At 38.7% G+C, this 22,172-nt stretch overlaps 1 protein-coding gene across 1 annotated transcript in view; it reads left to right on the top strand.

Moving 5' to 3' along the window:
* The first annotated feature begins 2,234 nt into the window (after positions 1–2,234).
* Positions 2,235–22,172, top strand: part of bckdhb (branched chain keto acid dehydrogenase E1 subunit beta) — a 247,391-nt gene continuing 227,453 nt past the window's right edge. The window contains exons 1-2 of the mRNA XM_073056423.1: positions 2,235–2,417; positions 19,654–19,731. Of these exons, the coding sequence (XP_072912524.1) occupies positions 2,276–2,417; positions 19,654–19,731 (220 nt within the window). The 5' untranslated portion in view covers positions 2,235–2,275. The remainder of the gene's footprint in view (positions 2,418–19,653; positions 19,732–22,172) is intronic.

The following is a 22,172-nucleotide window of genomic DNA, read 5'->3' as shown; positions in this document are numbered from 1 at the left end:
GCTCTGAAATAAGGCCATCCTAATGCTTCTCACCCATGATAATCAAAGACAAATCGTACATCTGAAGAAACTTCTTTTTTCACTATCTGAGGATGGCTTGTCTGACTTTTAATAGAAACTGCACAGTGGTGCCCCCCTTCAAGTGGTGCCCAGGGCACGTGCCATACCTTAGATATGCCACTGCATGTGTGTGGAGAGAGTAAAGCGGTAGGTAAGCACTCATCCTTGAGGTGCATCAGTGTTGACGGCCATTGAGGAGGAGATGCTATTTCCAGTCTGCACAGACTGTGGCCTCCTGGTGAGGAAGTCAAGGATCCATTTGCAGCGGGAGATACTGAGGCCTAGGTTTTTTGAGCTTGTTCGTTAGAACTGGGGGTATGATTATGTTTAATGCTAAGCTGTAGTCAATAACCAGCAAACCAACTTAGGCATTGCTATCGTCCAGGTGATCCAAGGCCAAGTGGAGAACCAGAGAGAGATTGTATCTGCTGTAGACCTATTGTGGCGACCTGCAAATTGCAGCAGGTCCAGGTTCTTGCTTAGGCTGGAGTTGACTTTGGCCATGACCAATCTCTCAAAGCACTTCGTATATGTGATTGCATATGTGTGTTGGCATGTGGCCTAGTGGGCAAGGCATCAGACTAGTAACCTGAAGGTCACTGGTGTTTGTGTCCTTGCGCAAGGCACTTAACAATACATTGCTCTGCGATGTCACCGGTGCCAAGCTGTATGGGTCCTAGTGCCCTTCCCTTGGACAACATCGGTGGCGTGGAGAGGGGAAGGCCTGCAGCTTGGGCAACTGCCGGTCTCCCATACAACCCTGCCCAGGCCTGCGCCCTGGGAACTCCAGGCGCAGATCCATGGTCTCTCGAGACCGATGGATGCCACCACCATGTTAGTGCCACTGTGTGATAGTCATTGAGGCAGCTCATCCTGATCTTCTTGAGCACTGGTGTGATTGTCACTCTTTTGAAGCGGGTGGGAACCTCAGAATGCAGCAGTGAGAGATCCCTGAACAGTCTCACCAGTTGGTTCTGACAGGTTTTCAGAGCCCCACCAGGTACACCATCAAGGCCTGACGCCTTACAAGGATTCACCTTCTTGATAGATGTTGTGATGTTGACCTCTGAGGCAGAGATCACAGGGTCAGCAGGTGCTCCAGGGATCTGCACAGGTGTAGTCTGCATTAAAGGCATTGAGCTCATCTGGGAGTGAAACATCATTGCCATTCATGATGCTAGGTTTTGCTTTGTAGGAAGTAATGGCCTACAAAACTTGCCAGAGCTGATGTGCATCAGATTCCATCTCTAACTTGAACTGGAATTGTTTTTTTCACTCTTAAGATAGCCTTCCGTAGGTTGTATCTGGGCTTCTTGTATAATTCTGGATCACCAGTCTTGAATGCCACAGATCTAGCCCTCAGCAGACTACGAATCTCCTGGTTCATCAACAGCTCTTTGCTTAATTATGTCAGATATATTCTCAAAGGTTCACACTCACCCACACAGGTCTTGGTGAAGTCATTGACAACTGTGAAATAGCCACTCAGTCTTGAAAATAAATCCCCGAATATTGTCCGGTCCACCAACTCAATTAGTCCAGTAAGTGCTCCTCTGCCTCTCGACAATACCTTCCTGATCTTTACCACTGATGTTGTAGTCTTTTGTTTGCTTAGATGCTGGGAGCAGAAATACAACCAAATGATTGGACTTTCCAAAGAGTGGGCATTCAGAGAATCTGAAGGATTCTCTGTTGACTTCAAATTCCTGCCATTGTTTAATTCTTGTCTCCGTACTTTGTGGATTGCGTCAGGTTTGGAATGTTATAATAGAAATAACTATAACATATAATTATCACGCTTTGAAATAAGTCCATTAGTTACTGTGGGGAGATACGCATTTACATTAATGTGGTAAACTAGTTTGACAACTCCACCAGAAACCTCTCTGCATGTTACTTTCGTTCTTCCTTGAGACCATTCTCCAAATTTTTCCACTTTAACTAAGCTCTACGTTATTCTACTTAATCACGATTGCTGCTTGAACTACTGAGAGTTTCCAGTGTTCTTGTTTTAATCCGTTTTAGTTATAAATCGTAAATGGAAATTACTTCCAATTGCCTCCTTTGCCGCACCTCAAAAGAACTACAACTCCCGGGATGCACCGGACCGTTGCCCTTACCTGGTTGGGAACGCGGACCGATGACGACAGAGAAATTGCGGCCAATGGGTGTGCGCGCAATCGGGGTGCCCGGTGAGCTGACTGAGAGTTGGAAGATGGCGGGGGTGGTTGCACTGTTGTTTCGTAGGGCTGTTTGCACGAGCCGTACGAGGCTGGCTCGAACGTCGGCAGCAGCGATCCCTCAGCGGTCGGTAGCGCACTTCACCTTCATGCCGGACTCCGATACTACACAACACGGTGAGAGCATGAGCTGAATACGACCCCATTGACTCCGAACACCGCCAGCCAACCACTGTGCGACCCTGAGTCCAGCACCTTGCTGAGAGCCGGACCTCCAGCCTAAACCCGATTCCAAATTCACACCCCCTTCTTCCCTTAGCCCAGAACCATCATCAGTGGGGAATGTTTGGTCATCGTGACTCTCTCACGATGCCCAATTGACCTTGAGCCACGCAACATTGTAAGGGACTGACTAGATACCAACGATCTCCAGGCTCTACCCTGAACCCAAACAGTATGCTAGGATCTTCTCTGTTTACCCCATGAGTTAGTTCACCCTTGTAAGAGCTTGACCCTTAATTATAACCCTTAAGTGGTTGAGATAGACCCTTATTGCACTAAGCCCGGGTCTACAGAGCATAACACCCTGACGAAGGGTCTCGGCCGGAAACGTCGACAGCGCTTCTCCCTATAGATGCTGCCTGGCCTGCTGTGTTGCACCAGCATTCTGTGTGTGTTGTTGTTTGAATTTCTAGCTTCTGCAGATTTCCTCGTGTTTGCTCTACACAGCATAGTAAGGTTTAAGGTTAATCCATGTCATTCTTAGTCCAATTCTGCCCGCAGCAAGCTAAATCTGACAACTTGTGACTCTTTGAATCCAAGTGTCCTGGAAGGTGCATTACAATCATGCCTGGCCTCCTTTAATCCAGGTTACCCATGGCAGTCCTTGAGCGCGCATAGAATGGTAAAATATGTTGTATGGGTTCGGATATAGCACATCTGAATGAGTTTGAACTTGAGAACATGACTTGTATGGAAAGTTCCTGGCCTTTGCCATTAAGCTGCTAATTGTCAATGGCAAGGTCAGACTCTGAACGTGAGTCTGACTCCAGGTATTTTTGCCTGAATTTCCTTGCGTTCTCATTCTTGCACTCTAAACCCTGCAGCAGTTACTTGTATAAGATTGCACTGTCAGTATCCAAAGAAGTTGCATGAAGAATGATGCATGAATGAAGCACTGATTGACTGTACATTGCATTGTTAAGTAAAGGGTACTGAATATATTTTTGATTGCTGTAAACTACTCCAAAAGCTCTTCCTAAACTTTTGATATCTACCATCAAGAAGGATGACAGCATGGAAATATTACCACTTGCAGGCTCCCTAAAATCCTGACTTGGAAATGTATTGCTGGTGGTTTACTTTCATTGAGTCTAAATTCCAATATTCCTTACACCACATCAGTATGGGTGTACCTTAGTTTGAAGGACTGCAACTGTTGAAAGAAAGGCCAGATATATTGCACATTTGTAATTATCTTTGTGATTGCTCACTGGCACTGCAATTTTCAATAGGCATTATACAATATCTAGCCTTGTAATCAGCTCCCAACTTAATTAAACAAGTTTTGGGATTTATTTATGCTCAGCAACCTTTCAAACACCCATGATCTGCTTTTGGTTGTGTTGATGTGGGGCTAATGATAGTTCAGGAAAGTAGAAAATGTTATGTTCCCAGTGGAACAGTTTTCCCTCTATCTGGGCAGTTCCTTTGTGATTTTAGATATCAGATCACTTCACAACCACTATCCAAGGAAAAATTACCCAGATTCACCAGTTTGTCCATGAAATTAAAGTCACTCATCCTTGGAAATATTTTAGTAAATCTTTTTCAAATTCTCTATAAACCTTTTCATCTTTTCTCAAGTGTGAAGTTTGGAACCTGGGCACAAGGTTACTGAACAGGTATTTTATAAAGGCTCATTATGATTACCTTGCATGTTTACCCTTCATTCAGGGTTCCTGATGTTTTTTTCAACCAATTCCTCAACCTGTCCATTATACAACCCCAGATATCTCCATATTTATACCTGTTTATAAATGTATCCTTTTTTTTGCTGATCCTTGGCATTAAAGTTTATTATGTCTTTGAGTTTTGTGTCATTAGCAAATGTGATAATTGTCTCTATATACCCAAGGTCAAGTCATTAATAAATACTAATAAAAAGGAGTGACATGGACTCTCATCTCTGGTGAATGCTACTAAGTATATACATCCTTTCAGTCAAAAGATGCAGTAAAGAGAGTATCAATGTCTTTCTATTTAGCCTTCAGTTAGTTTTTTATAATTTAAAACTTTTCTTTTTAGGCGGTCCTTTAGGATCAGGGATGACTCACTTCTGCTTGGTTTTGTGGTTTTTGAGGTGAAGGAACCATAAACTCTACGATAGCACCGTTTAAGACATGTAAAATAGCAGGGAATTGAAGGATATAGATTACATGTGGACAGATGTTGAGTTTAAATTAGCATCCTAGTTTAAGCAGACATCTTGGGCTGAGAGGTCTTTTCCTGTGCTTCCCTGTTCTGTGTTATTTCAGGAGTAAGGCAGGTAGTGATTGATTGGGCAACTGGTGGAGTGGTTTGGGAGGTGATGTTGCCTGACCTGCTGAGTTTCTCCAGCATTTTGTGTGTGTTGGTTTGTGAGGTGACTTACTCTGCACCACTTACTAGGCCTCTGTGTGATCTCAATCCCTGACCTTGACTTTCTCATTATGATTGGAATGTTCCTTCTCCACTTTAAGTGATCTAACACTTGAAGTTCACAGGAATCATTAGAATATTTCACTTCTTGAAGGAGATTTTGAGCACACCCTTGAATCTTCTGTCTGCCAAGTAACTTCCTTTCACAATAGGATATCTCATGGGATTTGTGTGGGCATGCAAAGGACATGGCCTGTTCAATGTAGTTGACTTAATCAGAGCTATACAGTAAGGAAACAGGTCCTCTGGCCTGTTTCATGCTAACCAACTTGTCTAATTGATCTAAACCAATTTGCTTGCATTTGGCCCCTATCCCTCTAAACATTTCTTAGCCATGTACCTGTAGAAATATCTTGTATTAAATGTCATAATTGTACCCACCTTTTGCACTTTCTCTGGCAGCATGTTCCATACACACACTACCATCTCTGTGAAAAGGTTGCTCCTCAGATCTTTTAAAATCTTTCCTCTGACTTTTAAGTCGATGCCCTCGATTGTAGTCGATGGCGATTGTATAGTCACTTCAAACTTTTGCTCCGTTACATTTCTTACTTTTGCACTATGTACCTCCCTTTTTTTATTTCAGTTTGTTAATTTATTTGTCTTTTTTGTCTGCCTGCGAATAGATAGATAGATAGATACTTTATTCATCCCCATGGGGAAATTCAACATTTTTTCCAATGTCCCATACACTTGTTGTAGCAAAACTAATTACATACAATACTTAACTCAGTAAAAATAAGATATGCCTCTAAATCACTCTCTCAAAAAGCATTAATAATAGCTTTTAAAAAGTTCTTAAGTAGCTTACTTAAATACATTAAATACAATCAACCCCGGCACTTTAACATATCTTACTCCTGGCGGTTGAATTGTAAAGCCTAATGGCATTGGGGAGTATTGACCTCTTCATCCTGTCTGAGGAGCATTGCATCGATAGCAACCTGTCGCTGAAACTGCTTCTCTGTCTCTGGATGGTGCTATGTAGAGGATGTTCAGGGTTTTCCATAATTGACCGTAGCCTACTCAGCGCCCTTTGCTCAGCTACCGATGTTATACTCTCCAGTACTTTGCCCACGACAGAGCCCGCCTTCCTTACCAGCTTATTAAGACGTGAGGCGTCCCTCTTCTTAATGCTGCCTCCCCAACACGCCACCACAAAGAAGAGGGCGCTCTCCACAACTGACCTATAGAACATCTTCAGCATCTCACTACAGACATTGAATGACGCCAACCTTCTAAGGAAGTACAGTCGACTCTGTGCCTTCCTGCACAAGGCATCTGTGTTGGCAGTCCAGTCTAGCTTCTCGTCTAACTGTACTCCCAGATACTTGTAGGTCTTAACCTGCTCCACACATTCTCCATTAATGATCACTGGCTCCATATGAGGCCTAGATCTCCTAAAGTCCACCACCATCTCCTTGGTCTTGGTGATATTGAGACGCAGGTAGTTTGAGTTGCACCATATCACAAAGTCCTGTATCAGTTTCCTATACTCCTCCTCCTGTCCATTCCTGACACACCCCACTATGGCCGTGTCGTCAGTGAACTTCTGCACATGGCAGGACTCTGAGTTATATTGGAAGTCTGATGTGTACAGGGTGAACAGGACCGGAGAGAGCACGGTCCCCTGCGGCGCTCCTGTGCTGCTGACCACCGTGTCAGACCTACAGTCTCCCAACCGCACATACTGAGGTCTATCTGTCAAGTAGTCCACTATCCAATCCACCATGTGAGAGTCTACTCCCATCTCCGTTAGTTTGTGCCTTAAGATCTTGGGCTGGATGGTGTTAAAGGCACTAGAGAAGTCCAGGAATGTAATCCTCACAGCACCACTGACCCCATCTAGGTGAGAGAGGGATTTGTGCAGCAAATACGTGATAGCATCCTCCACTCCCACCTTATATGCAAACTGAAGAGGATCCCGGGCGTGCCTGGTTTGTGGCCTCAGATTCTGTATTATCAGCCGCTCCATGGTCTTCATCACGTGTGACGTCAAGGCAACAGGTCTGAAGTCATTCAACTCCTTTGGTTGTGGTTTCTTCGGTACCGGGACAATACAGGATGTTTTCCACTGTCTGGGTACTCTTCTCTGCTCCAGGCTCATGTTGAAGATGCGCTGTAATGGTTCTCCCAGCTCAGTCGCACAGGCCCTCAGTAATCGTGGGGAAACTCCATCCGGTCCCGCCGCCTTGCTGGTACAGATCTTCCTCAGTTGACCTTCCACCTGTGCAGCCGTAATCCTGGGCGTGGGCAAGGTCTCCTGTGAGTGGCTATTTTCCTGTGAGGGAAGTAAGCCTGGTGTGGAGTTCTGCGGTGAGGATGAGATTGTGCTGTCGAACCTATTGAAGAAGTTGTTCAGCTGGTTCGCTTTCTCCACAACTCCACTTATGTTTGCCCCCCGCTTTGCACCGCATCCAGTGATGATCTTCATCCCATCTCACACCTCCTTCATGCTTTTTTTCTGCAGCTTTTGTTCTAGCTTCCTCCTATACTGCTCCTTTGCCCCCCTTATCTGTACTCTGAGTTCCTTCTGAACTCTTTTAAGCTCCAACCGATCACCATCTTTAAAGGCCCTCTTCTTCTGGTTTAGGAGGCCTTTGATGTGACTAGTGATCCAGGGCTTATTATTGGGATAGCAGCGAACAGTTCTAACAGGAACAACGGCATCCACACAAAAGTTAATATAGACCATTGTGCATTCAGTGACCTCCTCAACGCCCCCACAGAGCCCCCCTTGCAGTACATCCCAGTTAGTAGTACCGAAGCAGTCTCTCAGGGCCTGTTCAGCTTCATGAGTCCACTTTCTAAAAGAGCGTGTGGTAGTGGGATGCCTCATCACAATTGATTTATATCTGGGCTGTAACAAAACCAGGTTGTGATCAGCTTTCCCCAGTGAAGGCAGCGGGGATGCACTATATGCATCCTCTACGTTTGCATACAGTAGGTCAATAGTCCTATTACCCCTGGTGTAACAATCCACATACTGGGAGAAAGCAGGTAGTGTCTTGTCCAAAGTCACATGGTTGAAATACGTCTATTTCACAATGACTACAAAGATTCCGGGGGGACGTCACGTGATGACGTAGGATCGAGATGCTGGAACCCAGCTCTCCCGTAAAAAGTTAATAAATTAATGTCTAAATGAAGAAAAGTTAGTCAGTATCTTCTAAAAGTTACTTATAAACTACTCCAGACTGTGTCAAGCAATGCCTCAAAGAAGGAAGATGAAGAAAACTAATACCGGGAAGATTACGCAAGTTGGAACAAGAGCAGGGCCCACGTCTGCCGAGGAACCGCGGTCTCAGGTACGTTGTGCCACCGGCGAGGCGGAACAAGAGACCGCGGCAACAATGGCCATTCTTAAAGGGAAGGGTCATCGTGAATTGCGCAAACCTGAAGGACGGAGCATGCGCAAACGGGAGCAACAAGAACTACAAAGCCCAGCTACCACTGCAACTGAAAGTGATAGTGAATCGGAGGGAGAGTCAAGTGTCTCGGAAGGATCAGATGAAGAAGAAGCTAAAAGTCCTTCTAGAAATATAGAAAAGACTTTGAGGCAAATAATGCGTAAATTAGACACATTAAAAATAATTAAAAATAATCAAAAAAGACTCGAAAAAAAAATGACCAAAATGGAGATTATGCTTGATAAAATGACAAAGAGACAGGAAAAAATGGAAAAAAGAATTACGGACTTGGAAACTACAACGGAGGACATGGTTGAAAGAATGGACAAAATAGAAAATGAAAATGCTGCTTGGGCATCAGAAAGAAAACAATTTATGGAACAAATTGATAAGCTTGAAAATTTCAGTAGACGAAATAATATTACAATTGTTGGACTTAAAGAAGATATAGAAGGAGAAGATCCAATAAATTTCTTTCAAAAATGGATCCCTGAAAAGTTGGAAATGGAAGGAGAAATTCCAATTGAGATCGAAAGGGCTCATAGATCCTTAAGGCCAAGACCTCGAGCTGATCAAAACCCACGATCAATTTTGATAAAATGCTTACGATACCAAGACAAAGAAAAGATCCTGAAGGCCGCTGCCCAAAGTGCCAAAAATAGAAACGGGCCATTGATGATAGCAGGAAAACCAGTTCTTTTTTATCCTGATATAAGTTACAACCTGTTGAAGAGGAAGAAGGAATTTAACCCAGTGAAAAAAGCCTTATGGGTAAAGGGTTACAAATTTACAATGCGTCATCCAGCAACACTGATAATTTTTTTGGAGGAAGGAAAAAAATTTTTTCCCGATTATCGAAAAGCGGAGGAGTTTGTACAAGAACTTCCATCTATTCGCTATGAAGATAGACCCAACGAACAGAAGTGATGGACATTTATGGATATTATAGAAAAGAGGAGCAAAATTTTAGAAATACTAAATGAGAATGGTATTTCTTTTTTTTTCTCTTCTTATACATATACGTTTTTGTGTTGCGGGGGGGCTGGGGAGCTTTGGATCGGTTACTGCGGGATTCACGTGTGTAATCATGGCGGTTGCCATGACCCGTACAGCAGAGGGGGGTAATGTTGTGTTATTTTTCCACAACATTAGTAGGGGGGTATTTTGTTTTTTTCTTTATATTTTAATTTTCTTCTATCTTTTAGCCTGGATGATTGGTGGGGACACACATAGCAACACGGAGATTTTTATAAAGATTTCCCAAGATACCACGAAAGTGGAAAGATTAGGTATTATTATAGATTGGAATAATATAATAAAAAAAATAATGACTAATCTACTAAACTTTTTAAGTTTTAATGTTAATGGGCTTAATGGGCCAGTAAAAAGAAAAATAATTTTAACATATATTAAAAAAATGAAAACAGATATAGCTTTTTTACAAGAAACTCATTTAACAGACATAGAACACCAGAAATTAAAAAGAGACTGGGTTGGAAATGTTATTGCAGCTTCATTTAATTCAAAGGCGAGAGGAGTTGCAATTTTGGTTAACAAAAATCTACCAATTAAAATACAAAACATATTAATTGATTCGGCGGGGAGATATCTAATTATACACTGTCAAATTTTTTCAGAACTATGGACCCTTATGAACATTTATGCACCAAATGAAAATGATGTAAAATTCATACAGGAGGTCTTTTTGAATTTGGCCAACGCACATGATAAAATATTAATAGGTGGAGATTTTAATTTTTGTCTAGATCCAGCTTTAGATAGATCAACAAAGGTTGTTACAAAATCAAAAGCAGTAAAATTAACTCTATCATTGATGCAAGACTTAAATCTGATTGATATATGGAGAAGAATTAATCCAAAAGAAAGAGATTATTCATTTTATTCAAATAGACATAAAACATACTCAAGGATAGACTTTTTCCTATTATCAACAAATATTCAAGATAGAGTGAAAAATGTGGAATATAAAGCAAGAATACTGTCAGATCATTCTCCTTTAATAATGACAATGATAATGATAGATAAAGAGGAATCAGTTTATAGGTGGAGATTTAATTCAATATTATTAAAACGTCAAGACTTTTGTGATTTTATGAAAAAACATTCAGTTCTTTTTAGATATAAATTCACATTCAGTTGATGATAAATTTATAGTGTGGGAAGCAATGAAGGCATACTTGAGAGGTCAGATAATAAGTTATACTTCTAAAATTAAGAAGGAATATACGATAGAAATAGATCAATTGGAAAAAGAGATTACAAAATTAGAAAAAGAATCCCAAAGAAATATGACAGAAGAAAAACGAAGACAACTCATTAACAAGAAGTTACAATATAATACGCTCCAAACATATCGAACGGAAAAAGCAATTATGAGAACTAAACAAAGATATTATGAACTAGGTGAAAGATCACATAAAGTTCTTGCATGGCAGCTAAAAACAGACCAGACTTCTAAAACAATAAATGCAATTCGAACAAGAGTAAATAAAATTACTTATAAACCTTTAAAAATTAATGAAGCTTTTAAGAATTTTTACTCTGAGTTGTACAAATCAGAATCACAAAATGACAATGTCAAGATAGAAAGGTTCCTATCACAAATAACTCTTCCAAAATTAAATACGGAAGAACAGAAGGGATTAGATATGCCTTTTACATTGAAAGAGGTCGAAGAAGCCCTAGGATCACTTCAAAGTAATAAATCTCCAGGAGAAGATGGTTTTCCGCCTGAATTCTATAAAAAGTTTAAAGATTTATTAATTCCTCCTCTTATGGAGTTAATACGCCAAGCGGAAAGAACGCATAAACTTCCAGAATCCTTTTCGACAGCCATTTTAATAGTATTGCCAAAAAAAGATAGAGATCCTTTGCCATCATCATATAGACCGATTTCTTTATTAAATACTGATTATAAAATAATAGCAAAAATCTTATCTAATAGATTATCTAAATGCTTACCAAAATTAGTACATATGGATCAAACAGGATTTATTAAAAATAGACAATCAGCAGATAATGTAACTCGCTTATTTAGTATAATTCATTTAGCACAGAAGAGGGAGGAAATGAGTGTGGCAGTTGCTTTAGATGCAGAAAAAGCATTTGATAGATTGGAGTGGGATTTTTTATTTAAGGTATTGGAAAAATACGGATTAGGAGTATCCTTTATAAAATGGATTAAAACCTTAAATACTAATCCCAAAGCTAAAGTAGTGACAAATGGTCAAATTTCAACACCATTTCAGTTAACAAGGTCAACTAGGCAAGGTTGTCCATTATCACCTGCTTTATTTGTGTTGGCGATAGAGCCATTAGCTGAACTGATCAGAATGGACCCAGATATTAAGGGTTTTAGAGTTAACCAGGAAGAATACAAGATCAACTTATTTGCTGATGATGTTCTACTTTATCTAACAAACCCATTGCAATCGTTGCGTAAATTATCCTATAGATTAGAAGAATATGGGAAAGTATCAGGTTACAAAATAAATTGGGATAAAAGTGAAATTTTACCTCTTACTAAAGGAGACTATAATCAATGTCGATCAATAACCCAGTTTAGATGGCCGGCAAATGGTATAAAATATTTAGGTATAAGAGTCGATAATGATATAAAGAACATATACAAATTAAATTATTTACCACTATTGAAAAAAATTCAAGAAGATCTTGATAAATGGATGGTATTACCAATAACATTAGTAGGTAGAGTAAATACCATAAAAATGAATATATTCCCTAGATTACAATACTTATTTCAATCACTACCAATACAATTACCCCAGAAGTTTTTTCAAGAGCTGAATAAATATGTGAGGAAGTTTCTTTGGAAAGGTAAGATGTCAAGAATATCATTGGAAAAATTGACATGGAAATTTGAGCTAGGAGGGTTACAACTTCCAAATTTTAAGAATTATTATAAAGCAAATCAACTTAGATTTATTGCATCCTTTTTTGAGAAAGACAAACCGGCGTGGATCAGAATAGAACTAGATAAAATAGGAGAAAACATACCAGAAGACTTTATATATAAATGGGAATCTAAATGGATACGGGAAAAGAAAGAATCTCCTATATTAAAACATTTGATTGATTTATGGAATAAGATAAATGTTGACGATGAGACAAAGAAATCCTTATTAGCAAAGAGATCTTTAATCCAAAATAGACTTATTCCTTTTACAATGGATAATCAACTTTTATATAATTGGTTTCAAAAAGGGATTAGATATATAGGAGATTGTTTTGAAGGAGGTATATTAATGTCATTTGATCAATTAAAGAATAAATATAAAGTATCAAACAACACTCTTTTTTGTTACTTTCAACTAAGGACTTATTTAAGAGAAAAGCTAGGTCAAACAATGTTACTACCGAAACCCAATGAAATAGAAACTTTAATTCAAAAAGGAAAGATTAAAAAATTTATCTCTTGTATGTATAATTTGATTCAAAAACAATTAAACAAGGAGTCCATAAGTCAAGACAAAAATGGGAAAGTGATTTGAATATCAAAATTGAAGAAAAAAACTGGTCAAGACTATGTCTTGAGAGTATGACAAATACAATAAACGTTCGATTAAGATTAGTGCAATACAATTTTTTACATCAACTATATATTACACCACAAAAAATAAACAAATTAAACCCAAATCTATCTGATCAGTGTTTTCGATGTAACCAAGAAATTGGTACTTTTTTACATTCTACTTGGTCTTGCTCTAAAATTCAACCTTTTTGGACAAATTTAAGAGTTTTACTGGAACAAATCATTGGAATACAACTTCCACACAACCCAATATTTCTTTTACTAGGTAATATTGAAGGGATAAAACCGATATCCAGATTGAATAAATATCAGAAAGAATTTATAAAAATTGCATTGGCAGTAGCCAAAAAAGCTATTGCAGTGACTTGGAAATCGGATACATACCTAAGTATAGATCGTTGGAAGAACGAAATTTATGGCTGTATTCCACTTGAAAAAATCACTTACAATTTAAGAGATAAATATGAAACATTTTTGAAAATTTGGCGCCCTTATTTACAAAAGACAGGATTAAATATATAGGTGCTCCGAAGATGAAATAATTGGTTACTTGGGGAAAGAAATAAATGCATACACTAAAGTTATTACGAACTCCGTGGAGCGTGTGGGGACCCTCCAATATCCAGGCATTCCTTTTTTTTCTCTTTTTTTTAATAGGGATGTTAGGGGGGAGGGGTTAAGGGGAGGGGGGCTGGGTAACATTTTTTTTTTCTCATACACATTTATTCTGTAACTATTTGAAAACAATAAAAAAAGTTAAAAAAAAGACTACAAAGATTCCTAAATCTGGGAAAAAAGAAGCTTCTACGTCGCTGTCTGCCGAGATTCTCTCTATTCTGGAACAGAATCGGCAGGACATTATAATTGATATTAAGACTGAATTTAGGGCTTCTATCAGTCAGCTGGAGTCAAAATTGGATCAGATTAACGCCAGAGTGGATGACCAAGCCGAACAATTATCTCGCATCGACCTAACTTCCTAAGATTTAAAGTGCCGCATTCAGCAGCTGGAAACTCTCTGCTTTAACTTAATGGAGCAAAACAGCAAACTTACTTCCAAAATGGCGGATCTCGAAAATCGGAGCAGACGTAATAATTTACGAATTCTCGGTTTGCCAGAGGCCACTAAAACGGGCTCTCCCGTTGAATTTTTCTCTTCTTTCCTATGTGAGATCTTCAGGAAAGAAATTCTTCTGACTCCACCTGAGTTAGAAAGAGCCCACAGAATATTTATTCCTTGAGCTGTTTTGGGTTCTGGAGCACACCCAATTATTCTGTGTTTTCATCGTTATCAGGTGAAAAATCTTCTGATCATGGAGGCACACCGGAGAGGTACCTTGACCTACTGAGGCAGTACCATTCGTATCATTGAAGACTATGCCCCCCCAGGTTTTGAAGATGCGTGCTGAGTTCAAAGGCATTATGAAAGAGCTCTTTAATCGTGGATTCAAACCTTCCCTCCGTAATCCTGCCAATCTTCGAATTACTCTTACTACTGGGGAGTATAAATGGTTTAAGTCGGTCAAGGAGGCCGAGAAGTTTATTGAAGGTCTCCCAGCCATTTTGACTTCTTCGGACCCAGTTTGACTTTCTAACATGACCGATAATACTTTCTAAATAAAAGCCTTTTTGCAGACTCAGAACTTATTTGAGTATCCTTAAATATCTTTTGAATATCTTTAATTTTTGTTTACTTTTGTATAACATTATCTACCGAGAACCATAATTGGTCTCAGTTTATTCAGGAGGCTTAGAGTTTTTACTGAAGGTCACTGCCAATTTAATGTATCTGACTTGTTTTTTTCAAACAGCTGCTATGTACTCTATTATATATAAAATTTCCCTTCTCTTTTTTCCCCTTTGTTCTTTTTTCTCTTAAATTTATCCCTTTTTTTCACTTTTTCATAGTTTCTCGCGGGTAGATTATTTTTCGATTATTATTTCGTATTAAGTCTTATATTTTCTCTGATGATATTGTTTCTGTTTGCAATTCTGATTTGTAGTGCAGAAGTTAGCTAGTTTTTGCTATATTATTTAAATGGAGCTTATGTCAATGCACGGAACTGGAAGTTGGTTTTTGGGGTGTCTTTTTTCTTGTAGAGCTAGCTGCTTTTTTTGGGTAGCCATCTAGTTTTGGGTTTCGAGGGTGGGGTGGGTTCTCCAGTACTACCACTATCTAATGTTTTTATTGTTGTTCTTTGTTATTCTGACTTGTCTGTGCCCTGATCTTACTGGTTTATGTTTATATTTTGCTCCCAAACTGTTATCTCAATGTCTGACCTTATATATGCCTACTACCTTTTATGTTTTAACAATTGATAATGGTTAGTCCATTGAAAATTGTGAGCTGGAATGTAAAGGGATTGAATCATCCTGTTAAAAGAAGGAAGGCCTTCTCCCATATTAAGCAACTTAAAGCTGACATTGCCTTCCTCCAAGAAACTCATATTCGTAGTTTCGACAATTCCCGTCTTATGTCAAGGTGGGTGGGTCAACATTTTCATTCATCCTTCTCGCCCTAAGCTGGGGGGGGGGGGGGGGTTCTATTCTTATTAATTCAAATGTTCCTTTTGAACTCCATAGTAAGATATCTGATACAAATGGCCATTTTATTATTGTTTCTGGCAAATTATATAACACTAAGGTGGTACTAGCTAACTTGTATGCTCCTAATTCCGATGATGTTAACTTTTTTGAACGCTTTTTTTCTTCATTACCAGATCTGAATTTATATTCTCTTATACTGGGTGGTGACTTTAATTGCTGGTTAGATCCTGCTTTGGATCGAACGTCCTCTGTTCTTAGATTACCTACTAAATCTGCTTTAGCTTTTCACTCTTTTCTTTCTAATTATGGTATCTCTGATATATGGCGTTTTCTTCATCCTACTGAGAGAGACTATTCTTTCTTTTCACATGTTCACCATACTTTTACTAGAATTGATTATTTTTTAATCGATAATCAACTTATTTCATTTGTTCACTCTTGTGATTATCAGAGTATATTGATTTCTGATCATGCTCCAGTCACTTTGTCTTTAAATCTTCCCGGTTTCCCTCAGAGGAATAAGCATTGGCGTTTTAACTCAACTTTGTTATCGAATGATGATTTTGTAAAATTTATTAAGGATCAGATAACTTTTTTCCTAAACACCAATACATCATCTGAAATTTCATCCCAGATTATCTTGGGATGCTATGAAAGCATATTTGAGGGTTCAAATAGTTTCATATACAACAAATCTTAATAGAAAGTCCCGTTTAGAGTGATTAGATTTGATTAATCAGATTAAAGTATTAGATCAACTATACGCCCAGACTAAAAACCCCGAATTGTACAAGAAGCATGTAGAACTCCAAACTAAATTTGACCTTCTCTCTACTCAACCAGTTGAACGTCAACTTCTTGAAAGTAAGAGTCACTTTTATATTCATGGTGACAAATCTGGCAAGCTTCTAGTTAATCAGTTGAGACGTTCTAAAGTAAGGCAACATATTACAAAGATTCGGAAGGAGAATGGGGATATTACATCGAATCATTCAGAAATTAATGACCTATTTAAGAATTTTTATTCTCGGCTTTATTCCTCAGAATCCTTAAATGATAATATTTCTGTTGACCTTTTTTTAAATAGCTTGAATATCCCTTCGCTTTCATCTGATTTTAAAGTAAAGTACAAAGTAAAGATTTTCAATAGTTTTACTGACCAACTTAATTGTATTTTGTAAATGTACACAAATTTAGAATTTGATGGCTGCAACACACTCAACAAAAGTTGGGACAGAGGCATGTTTACCATTGTGTTACATCACCTTTCCTTTTAATAACACTTTTTAATCGTTTTGGAACTGAAGATACTAATTGTAGTAGATTTGCAATTGGAAATTTTGTCCATTCTTGCTTGATACAAGACTTCAGCTGCTCAACAGTCCGTGGTCTCCGTTGTCTGATTCTCCTCTTCATGATGCACCATACATTTTCAATAGGAGATAGATCTGGACTGGCAGCAGGCCAGTCAAGCACACGCACTCTGTGCCTACAAAGCCACGCTGTTGTAGCCCATGCAGAATGTGGTCTGGCATTGTCCTGCTGAAATAAGCATGGACGTCCTGGGAAGAGATGTCGCCTTGATGGCAACATATGTCTCTCTAAAATCCTAATATACGCCTCAGAGTCAATGGTGCCTTCACATGCATGCAACTCACCCATGCCGTGGGCACTGATGCACCCCCATACCACCACAGATGCTGGCTTTTGCACCTTTCGCTGATAACAATCATGATGGTTGTTTTCATCTCTGGCACGGAGAACTCTATGCCCGTTTTTTCCGCAAACTAGCTGAAATGTGGACTCATCTGACCACAGCACACGGTTCCACAGTTTTTCAGTCCATCTGAGATGAGCTCGGGCCCAGAGAACTCGCCGGCGTTTCTGCATAGAGTTGATGTATGGCTTCCTCCTTGCGTAATACACTTTCAAGTTGCATTTCTGGATGCAGCGACGAACTGTGTTAAGTGACAATGATTTTCCGAAGTACTCTCGAGCCCAGGTGGCTATAATTGTTACAGTAGCTTGACAGTTTCTTAGGCAGTGCAGCCTGAGGGCTCGAAGATCACGTGCATTCAACAGTGGTTTCCGACCTTGTCCTTTATGCACTGAGATGCCTCTGAATTCTCTGAATCTTTTCACAATATTATGTACTGTAGATGTTGAAAGACCTAAATTCTCTGCAATCTTGCGTTGGGAAATGTTCCTTTAGAACTGACTAACAATTCTCTCATGAATTTTGGCACAAAGGGGTGAGCCACGACCCATCCTTGCTTGCAAAGACTGAGCCTTTGATGGACGCTACTTTTATACCCAGTCATGATACCCCACCTGCTGCCAATTAGCCTGCTTAATGTGGAGTTTTCCAAACCGGTGTTACTTGAATATTCTGTGCACTTTTCAATCTTATTTTAACTCTGTCCCAACTTTTGTTGAGTGTGTTGCAGCCATCAAATTCTAAATTTGTGTATATTTACAAAATACAATTAAGTTGGTCAGTAAAACTATTGAAAATCTTTTCTTTGTACTTTTGTCAGTTAAATAAGGGTTCACGTGAATTAACATATCACAGATTTTTGTTTTTATTGCATTTTGGAAAATATCCCAACTTTTCTGGAAATGGGGTTTGTAGATTGACTAGTTGAATGTGTCGCAAGACCAACTTAGCACTCAGTATTAGCGGGATCAAGCAATTGATGATGGATTTTGGGAAGAGGAAGTTGGGCGAACACACACCAGTCCACATTGAGGGGTCAGCAGTGGAAAGGGTAAGCAACCTCAAGGTCCTAGAGTTAGCATCACAGAAGATTTATCTCAGGCTCAATATATTGAAGCAATCACAAAAAGGGTATACCTACAGCTCTAGTACAATAGGAGGTGATTTGGGATGTTGTCAATGTTTGAGCAAACTTCTACATATGTATAGTGGGGAGCATTTTGACTGGTTGTATCACAGCCCGAAATGGAGCCTCCAATGTGCAGGATCACGAGGCTGCAGAAGGTTGGATATTCGGCCAGCTCCATCACGGGCATAACCTTCCCCACCATCGAAGACATCTTCAAGAGGCACTGCCTCAAGAAGACAGCGTCTGTCATTAAGGACCTTCACCATCTGGACATGCCCTCTTTTTGTTACTATCATCAGGGAGGAGAAAGGGTAAATAAGAACCTGAAGTCGTGCACTCAACATTTTAGTAATAGCTTTTTCCCCTCAGCCATCGGATTTTTGAACGGATCATAAACCATGAACAATACTTAGTTATTTCCTTTGCACTATTTACTTATTTTTGTGACAGTAAATTTTGCATTTGCTCTGATCTGCAAAACAACAGGTCTCATGACATATGTCTGTGATAATAAACATGATTTGGATTCTGATTGCATGCTTCAGTGAGTATGTCAAGATGGCTTAGAGCTCCGTATTTTCCTCCGCAATCTACTGCTGCTTGTTTACTGAGTTTTATGTAACATTGGTTCTGAGATGGGGCTGCCGTAAGTTGAACAACTTCATATTAGCAGTTAATTTTTCTCCGTGCCAAATCAGGACTGTCATTGCTTCCCCAGAATCATGATTTGAAATCCTTATGATTGTCTTTAAATTTCTTCATCGCCTTGTTTCTGTTATTTTGCTATCACTAATGCAAATTACTAGTGCTTATAGGGTTAAACCTAATGCACATTTTGTAATCTTAAATGTTTCTACCCCCTCAAACAAATTCTGGTTTTGTTTGCTTACAGAGGATTTGTGGCTTTAGAGCAATAGGCCAATGGAGGGGAATTTCTGTCAGCTAATTTTTGAAATGACCCTCGCACATCAAATTTCTTCTGATTCTTCAAAATTACAATGCTGTGAAAATTAAGATGTTGCTTCGTAATCAAGGAAAAGTTATGATAATGGGGGATAATAATCTTGTTCACTGACAGATTAAAATGTTTGAGATTAGCTCTTTGATTCAAAATCAAAATAGAAATTAATACTTTGAAAATAGAAATTTTTTGAAACAATTTACTTGGAAGTTTATAAATTAAATGCTTGTACAGTACTTTAATCTGTTTTATTCGTCTGGTTTATAAACTATTCTTTCAAATAAGAATCATATATAGTGATCAAAAATCATTATGCAATCCTGGAGAAGTAATTTTATCAGACAACTTGGTAACAGAATTTTTTTTTAATGAAAAGGTCCAACTCAGAAGATGAACCTTTTTCAATCTATTACAAGTGGCTTGGATAATGTTTTGGCAAAAGATCCGACTGCAGGTATGTATTCTTATTGTTCTTATTGTCTTATTTTGAATGTGTGGATGGGGTGGTGGTGGATAAGAAGGATATGTTCTTCGTGGCTTTTTTCATGTTTATTCCATGTATTTGGAATTGTATTTCACCAGTCAGGTATTAACAGCATTTTAACAATTGATATATATCATCAACGGTGCATTATTGTTAATTTTTAATTTGCCTTTTTTGTCTTCTATGAGGTGATATACCCCTTGTGTGAGGGATTAATCCTTTCATTAATTTCTTTTACCCTTGCTTTGTTAATACTTTAAGACAATGAATTGGTAGTGTTAGACTCCAATGTCAGTATTGAAGCAAATATTCTGTCATCTACATATGTGAATAACCTCATTTTGTAATTTGACATTCATGGAAGTAATACGCCCTTTCCCTCAGAACGAAAGCTTCTTTTGATAAGTAACATCTTTTTTTTTTCTCTACCTTGTCTTCTGTTTCCTGCAACAAATTATTTAGATTGCTTCCTGTTGATTAGAACTGTGAGTTACACAATGTTAGTATCAGCTGAAGCACAAATTCAAAATAATAGGGAAATATTTGTTGTCAAAATAGTGATGAGACTTAATAGTACCCATTGTGCTTTTGCTGGAATAATAAAAATAACAGTTTTGGCCATTCTTACTTCTGAGATCTTGGTCTTTGGTCATATAGCTTATGATCTGGCTTCATCTGCCCTTACAGGTGGAAAATTCCAGACTCCTCCAAATTCTCCTCCAAATCCTCTGAAATTTAGCCAGTGACTTTTAGCTGAAGATACTACATCTCCTTTCCACAGTTGTTGCACTCATTTATCTAATAAATCTGTCAGAAACATTCTCCTTTCATAAAGAGTGCTGAATCTGCATAATTTGATTTTCAAAATGCCATCTTACCACATTCTTAATGATTGAATTTATCTTTTATCCATTTATTTTTGTCATACTCCATTGCTCAAGTTTCTTGTTTTTCTTTTCCTCCCTATATCTGCCAACTTCCAATCCAAAGGAGTTGATAACGTATCTAAAGAATTCTGGAACATTAAAATCAATACATCCATCAAGTGCACATACCTAAGTATGAGTTATCAACTTGGTGAAGCTCCAGAGCAGAAGTGTTTCTTAGCCAGTTCCCCAAGCTTGAGGATGACTTACTTCCACTGGTTTTGTAGATTCTGATATGGCTAATGAGACCAACCTGGCAAATATTCTCTTTTATAAAAATGGCAGCTTGATGAGCATGAAGTAGAATCATAGATTCATACATCTTGGAAAAAGGTGCTTTGTTCAACTCAAACGTGAGATCTGTAGGTGCTGGAGATTGATGCAGATTATGCGTGTGTGTTGCTTTGTCCCGACTTGCCATGCAGACAGTTGCCCAGCAAGCTAGATCTATCTGCCTGCCTTTGGTCTATAGCCTTCTGAATCTGTGATGGCTTATCTGATGGCTTTTAAATGCAGCTTAAGTGTCTGCCTCAACCACTATTTCTGACAGCATATTCCAATATGCACCATTCTTTATGTGAAGAAGCTTCCCCTGATGTCCCTTTTAAATCTTTTACCTCTGAACTTAAAGTTATGCCTTATTTTTTGTGCCTTCTTGATTGGAAAATCCTGTGCTTTTACTCTGTCCATGCCCCTATTGATCTTGTATACCTTTATCAACTGGTGCCAGAAAATCTTTAATATCTAATGGAAGCAAACAAATCTCAAGGTAGTATATGGTGACATATACATACTTTGATAATAAGTTTACATTGAATTTGGGACTTTTAGGTGAACCCTTATTTTCCTGTGTTCCAGGGAATAATGTCCTCTCCTTGTAACTCAGGCCCCCAACTTCAGTCAGAGACTTGGTAAATCTGTTCTGCACTCTTTCTTGTTCAATAACATCTTGTGTTTGATGATGGCCAAAGCAAAGTTAATGGGAATATTACGTTTCATCAGGGAGACTTCTTAAAACTTTTCCTCTGTCTGCCCAGGAATCTCTTTCCGTGACAGAATTCCATAACAATCTTAACTGTGCCAGTAGGTCTGTCGACACCCCTTCTCTTCACTGGAATTCCCTACGAAGTTCTATATCATCACCTCGTACTCTAGCATAGATCCGTAAGCTCGTACTTTAATCTGGCTTTAGTTATCCGTTTCTAATATTTTGTTTGCAATATCAACCATCTTTATTAAGTTTTATGTGAGACTTGTTTGATAAATTTTTAAGTCCACTGCATTGCAAAATTGAACAACAGAAGTACTCAGCTGGCTGTGAAGAGGTCTTTTCCCAATATGTTATTCTGTTGAATAAATGCTAGTTATTATTGAATGTTTTCAAGTGAACTAAATTCTTTGAGGCAGAGATGATAGTGTAATTGGATATGACTAATTTTTTCCTGAATTTGTGTTCAATGCAATATTGTTAGAATTCTTCAGTTA

This window comes from Hemitrygon akajei, chromosome 9 (assembly GCF_048418815.1).
Source record: "Hemitrygon akajei chromosome 9, sHemAka1.3, whole genome shotgun sequence".
NCBI lineage: Eukaryota > Metazoa > Chordata > Chondrichthyes > Myliobatiformes > Dasyatidae > Hemitrygon > Hemitrygon akajei.
This window is presented reverse-complemented; position numbering and strand designations above follow the sequence as displayed.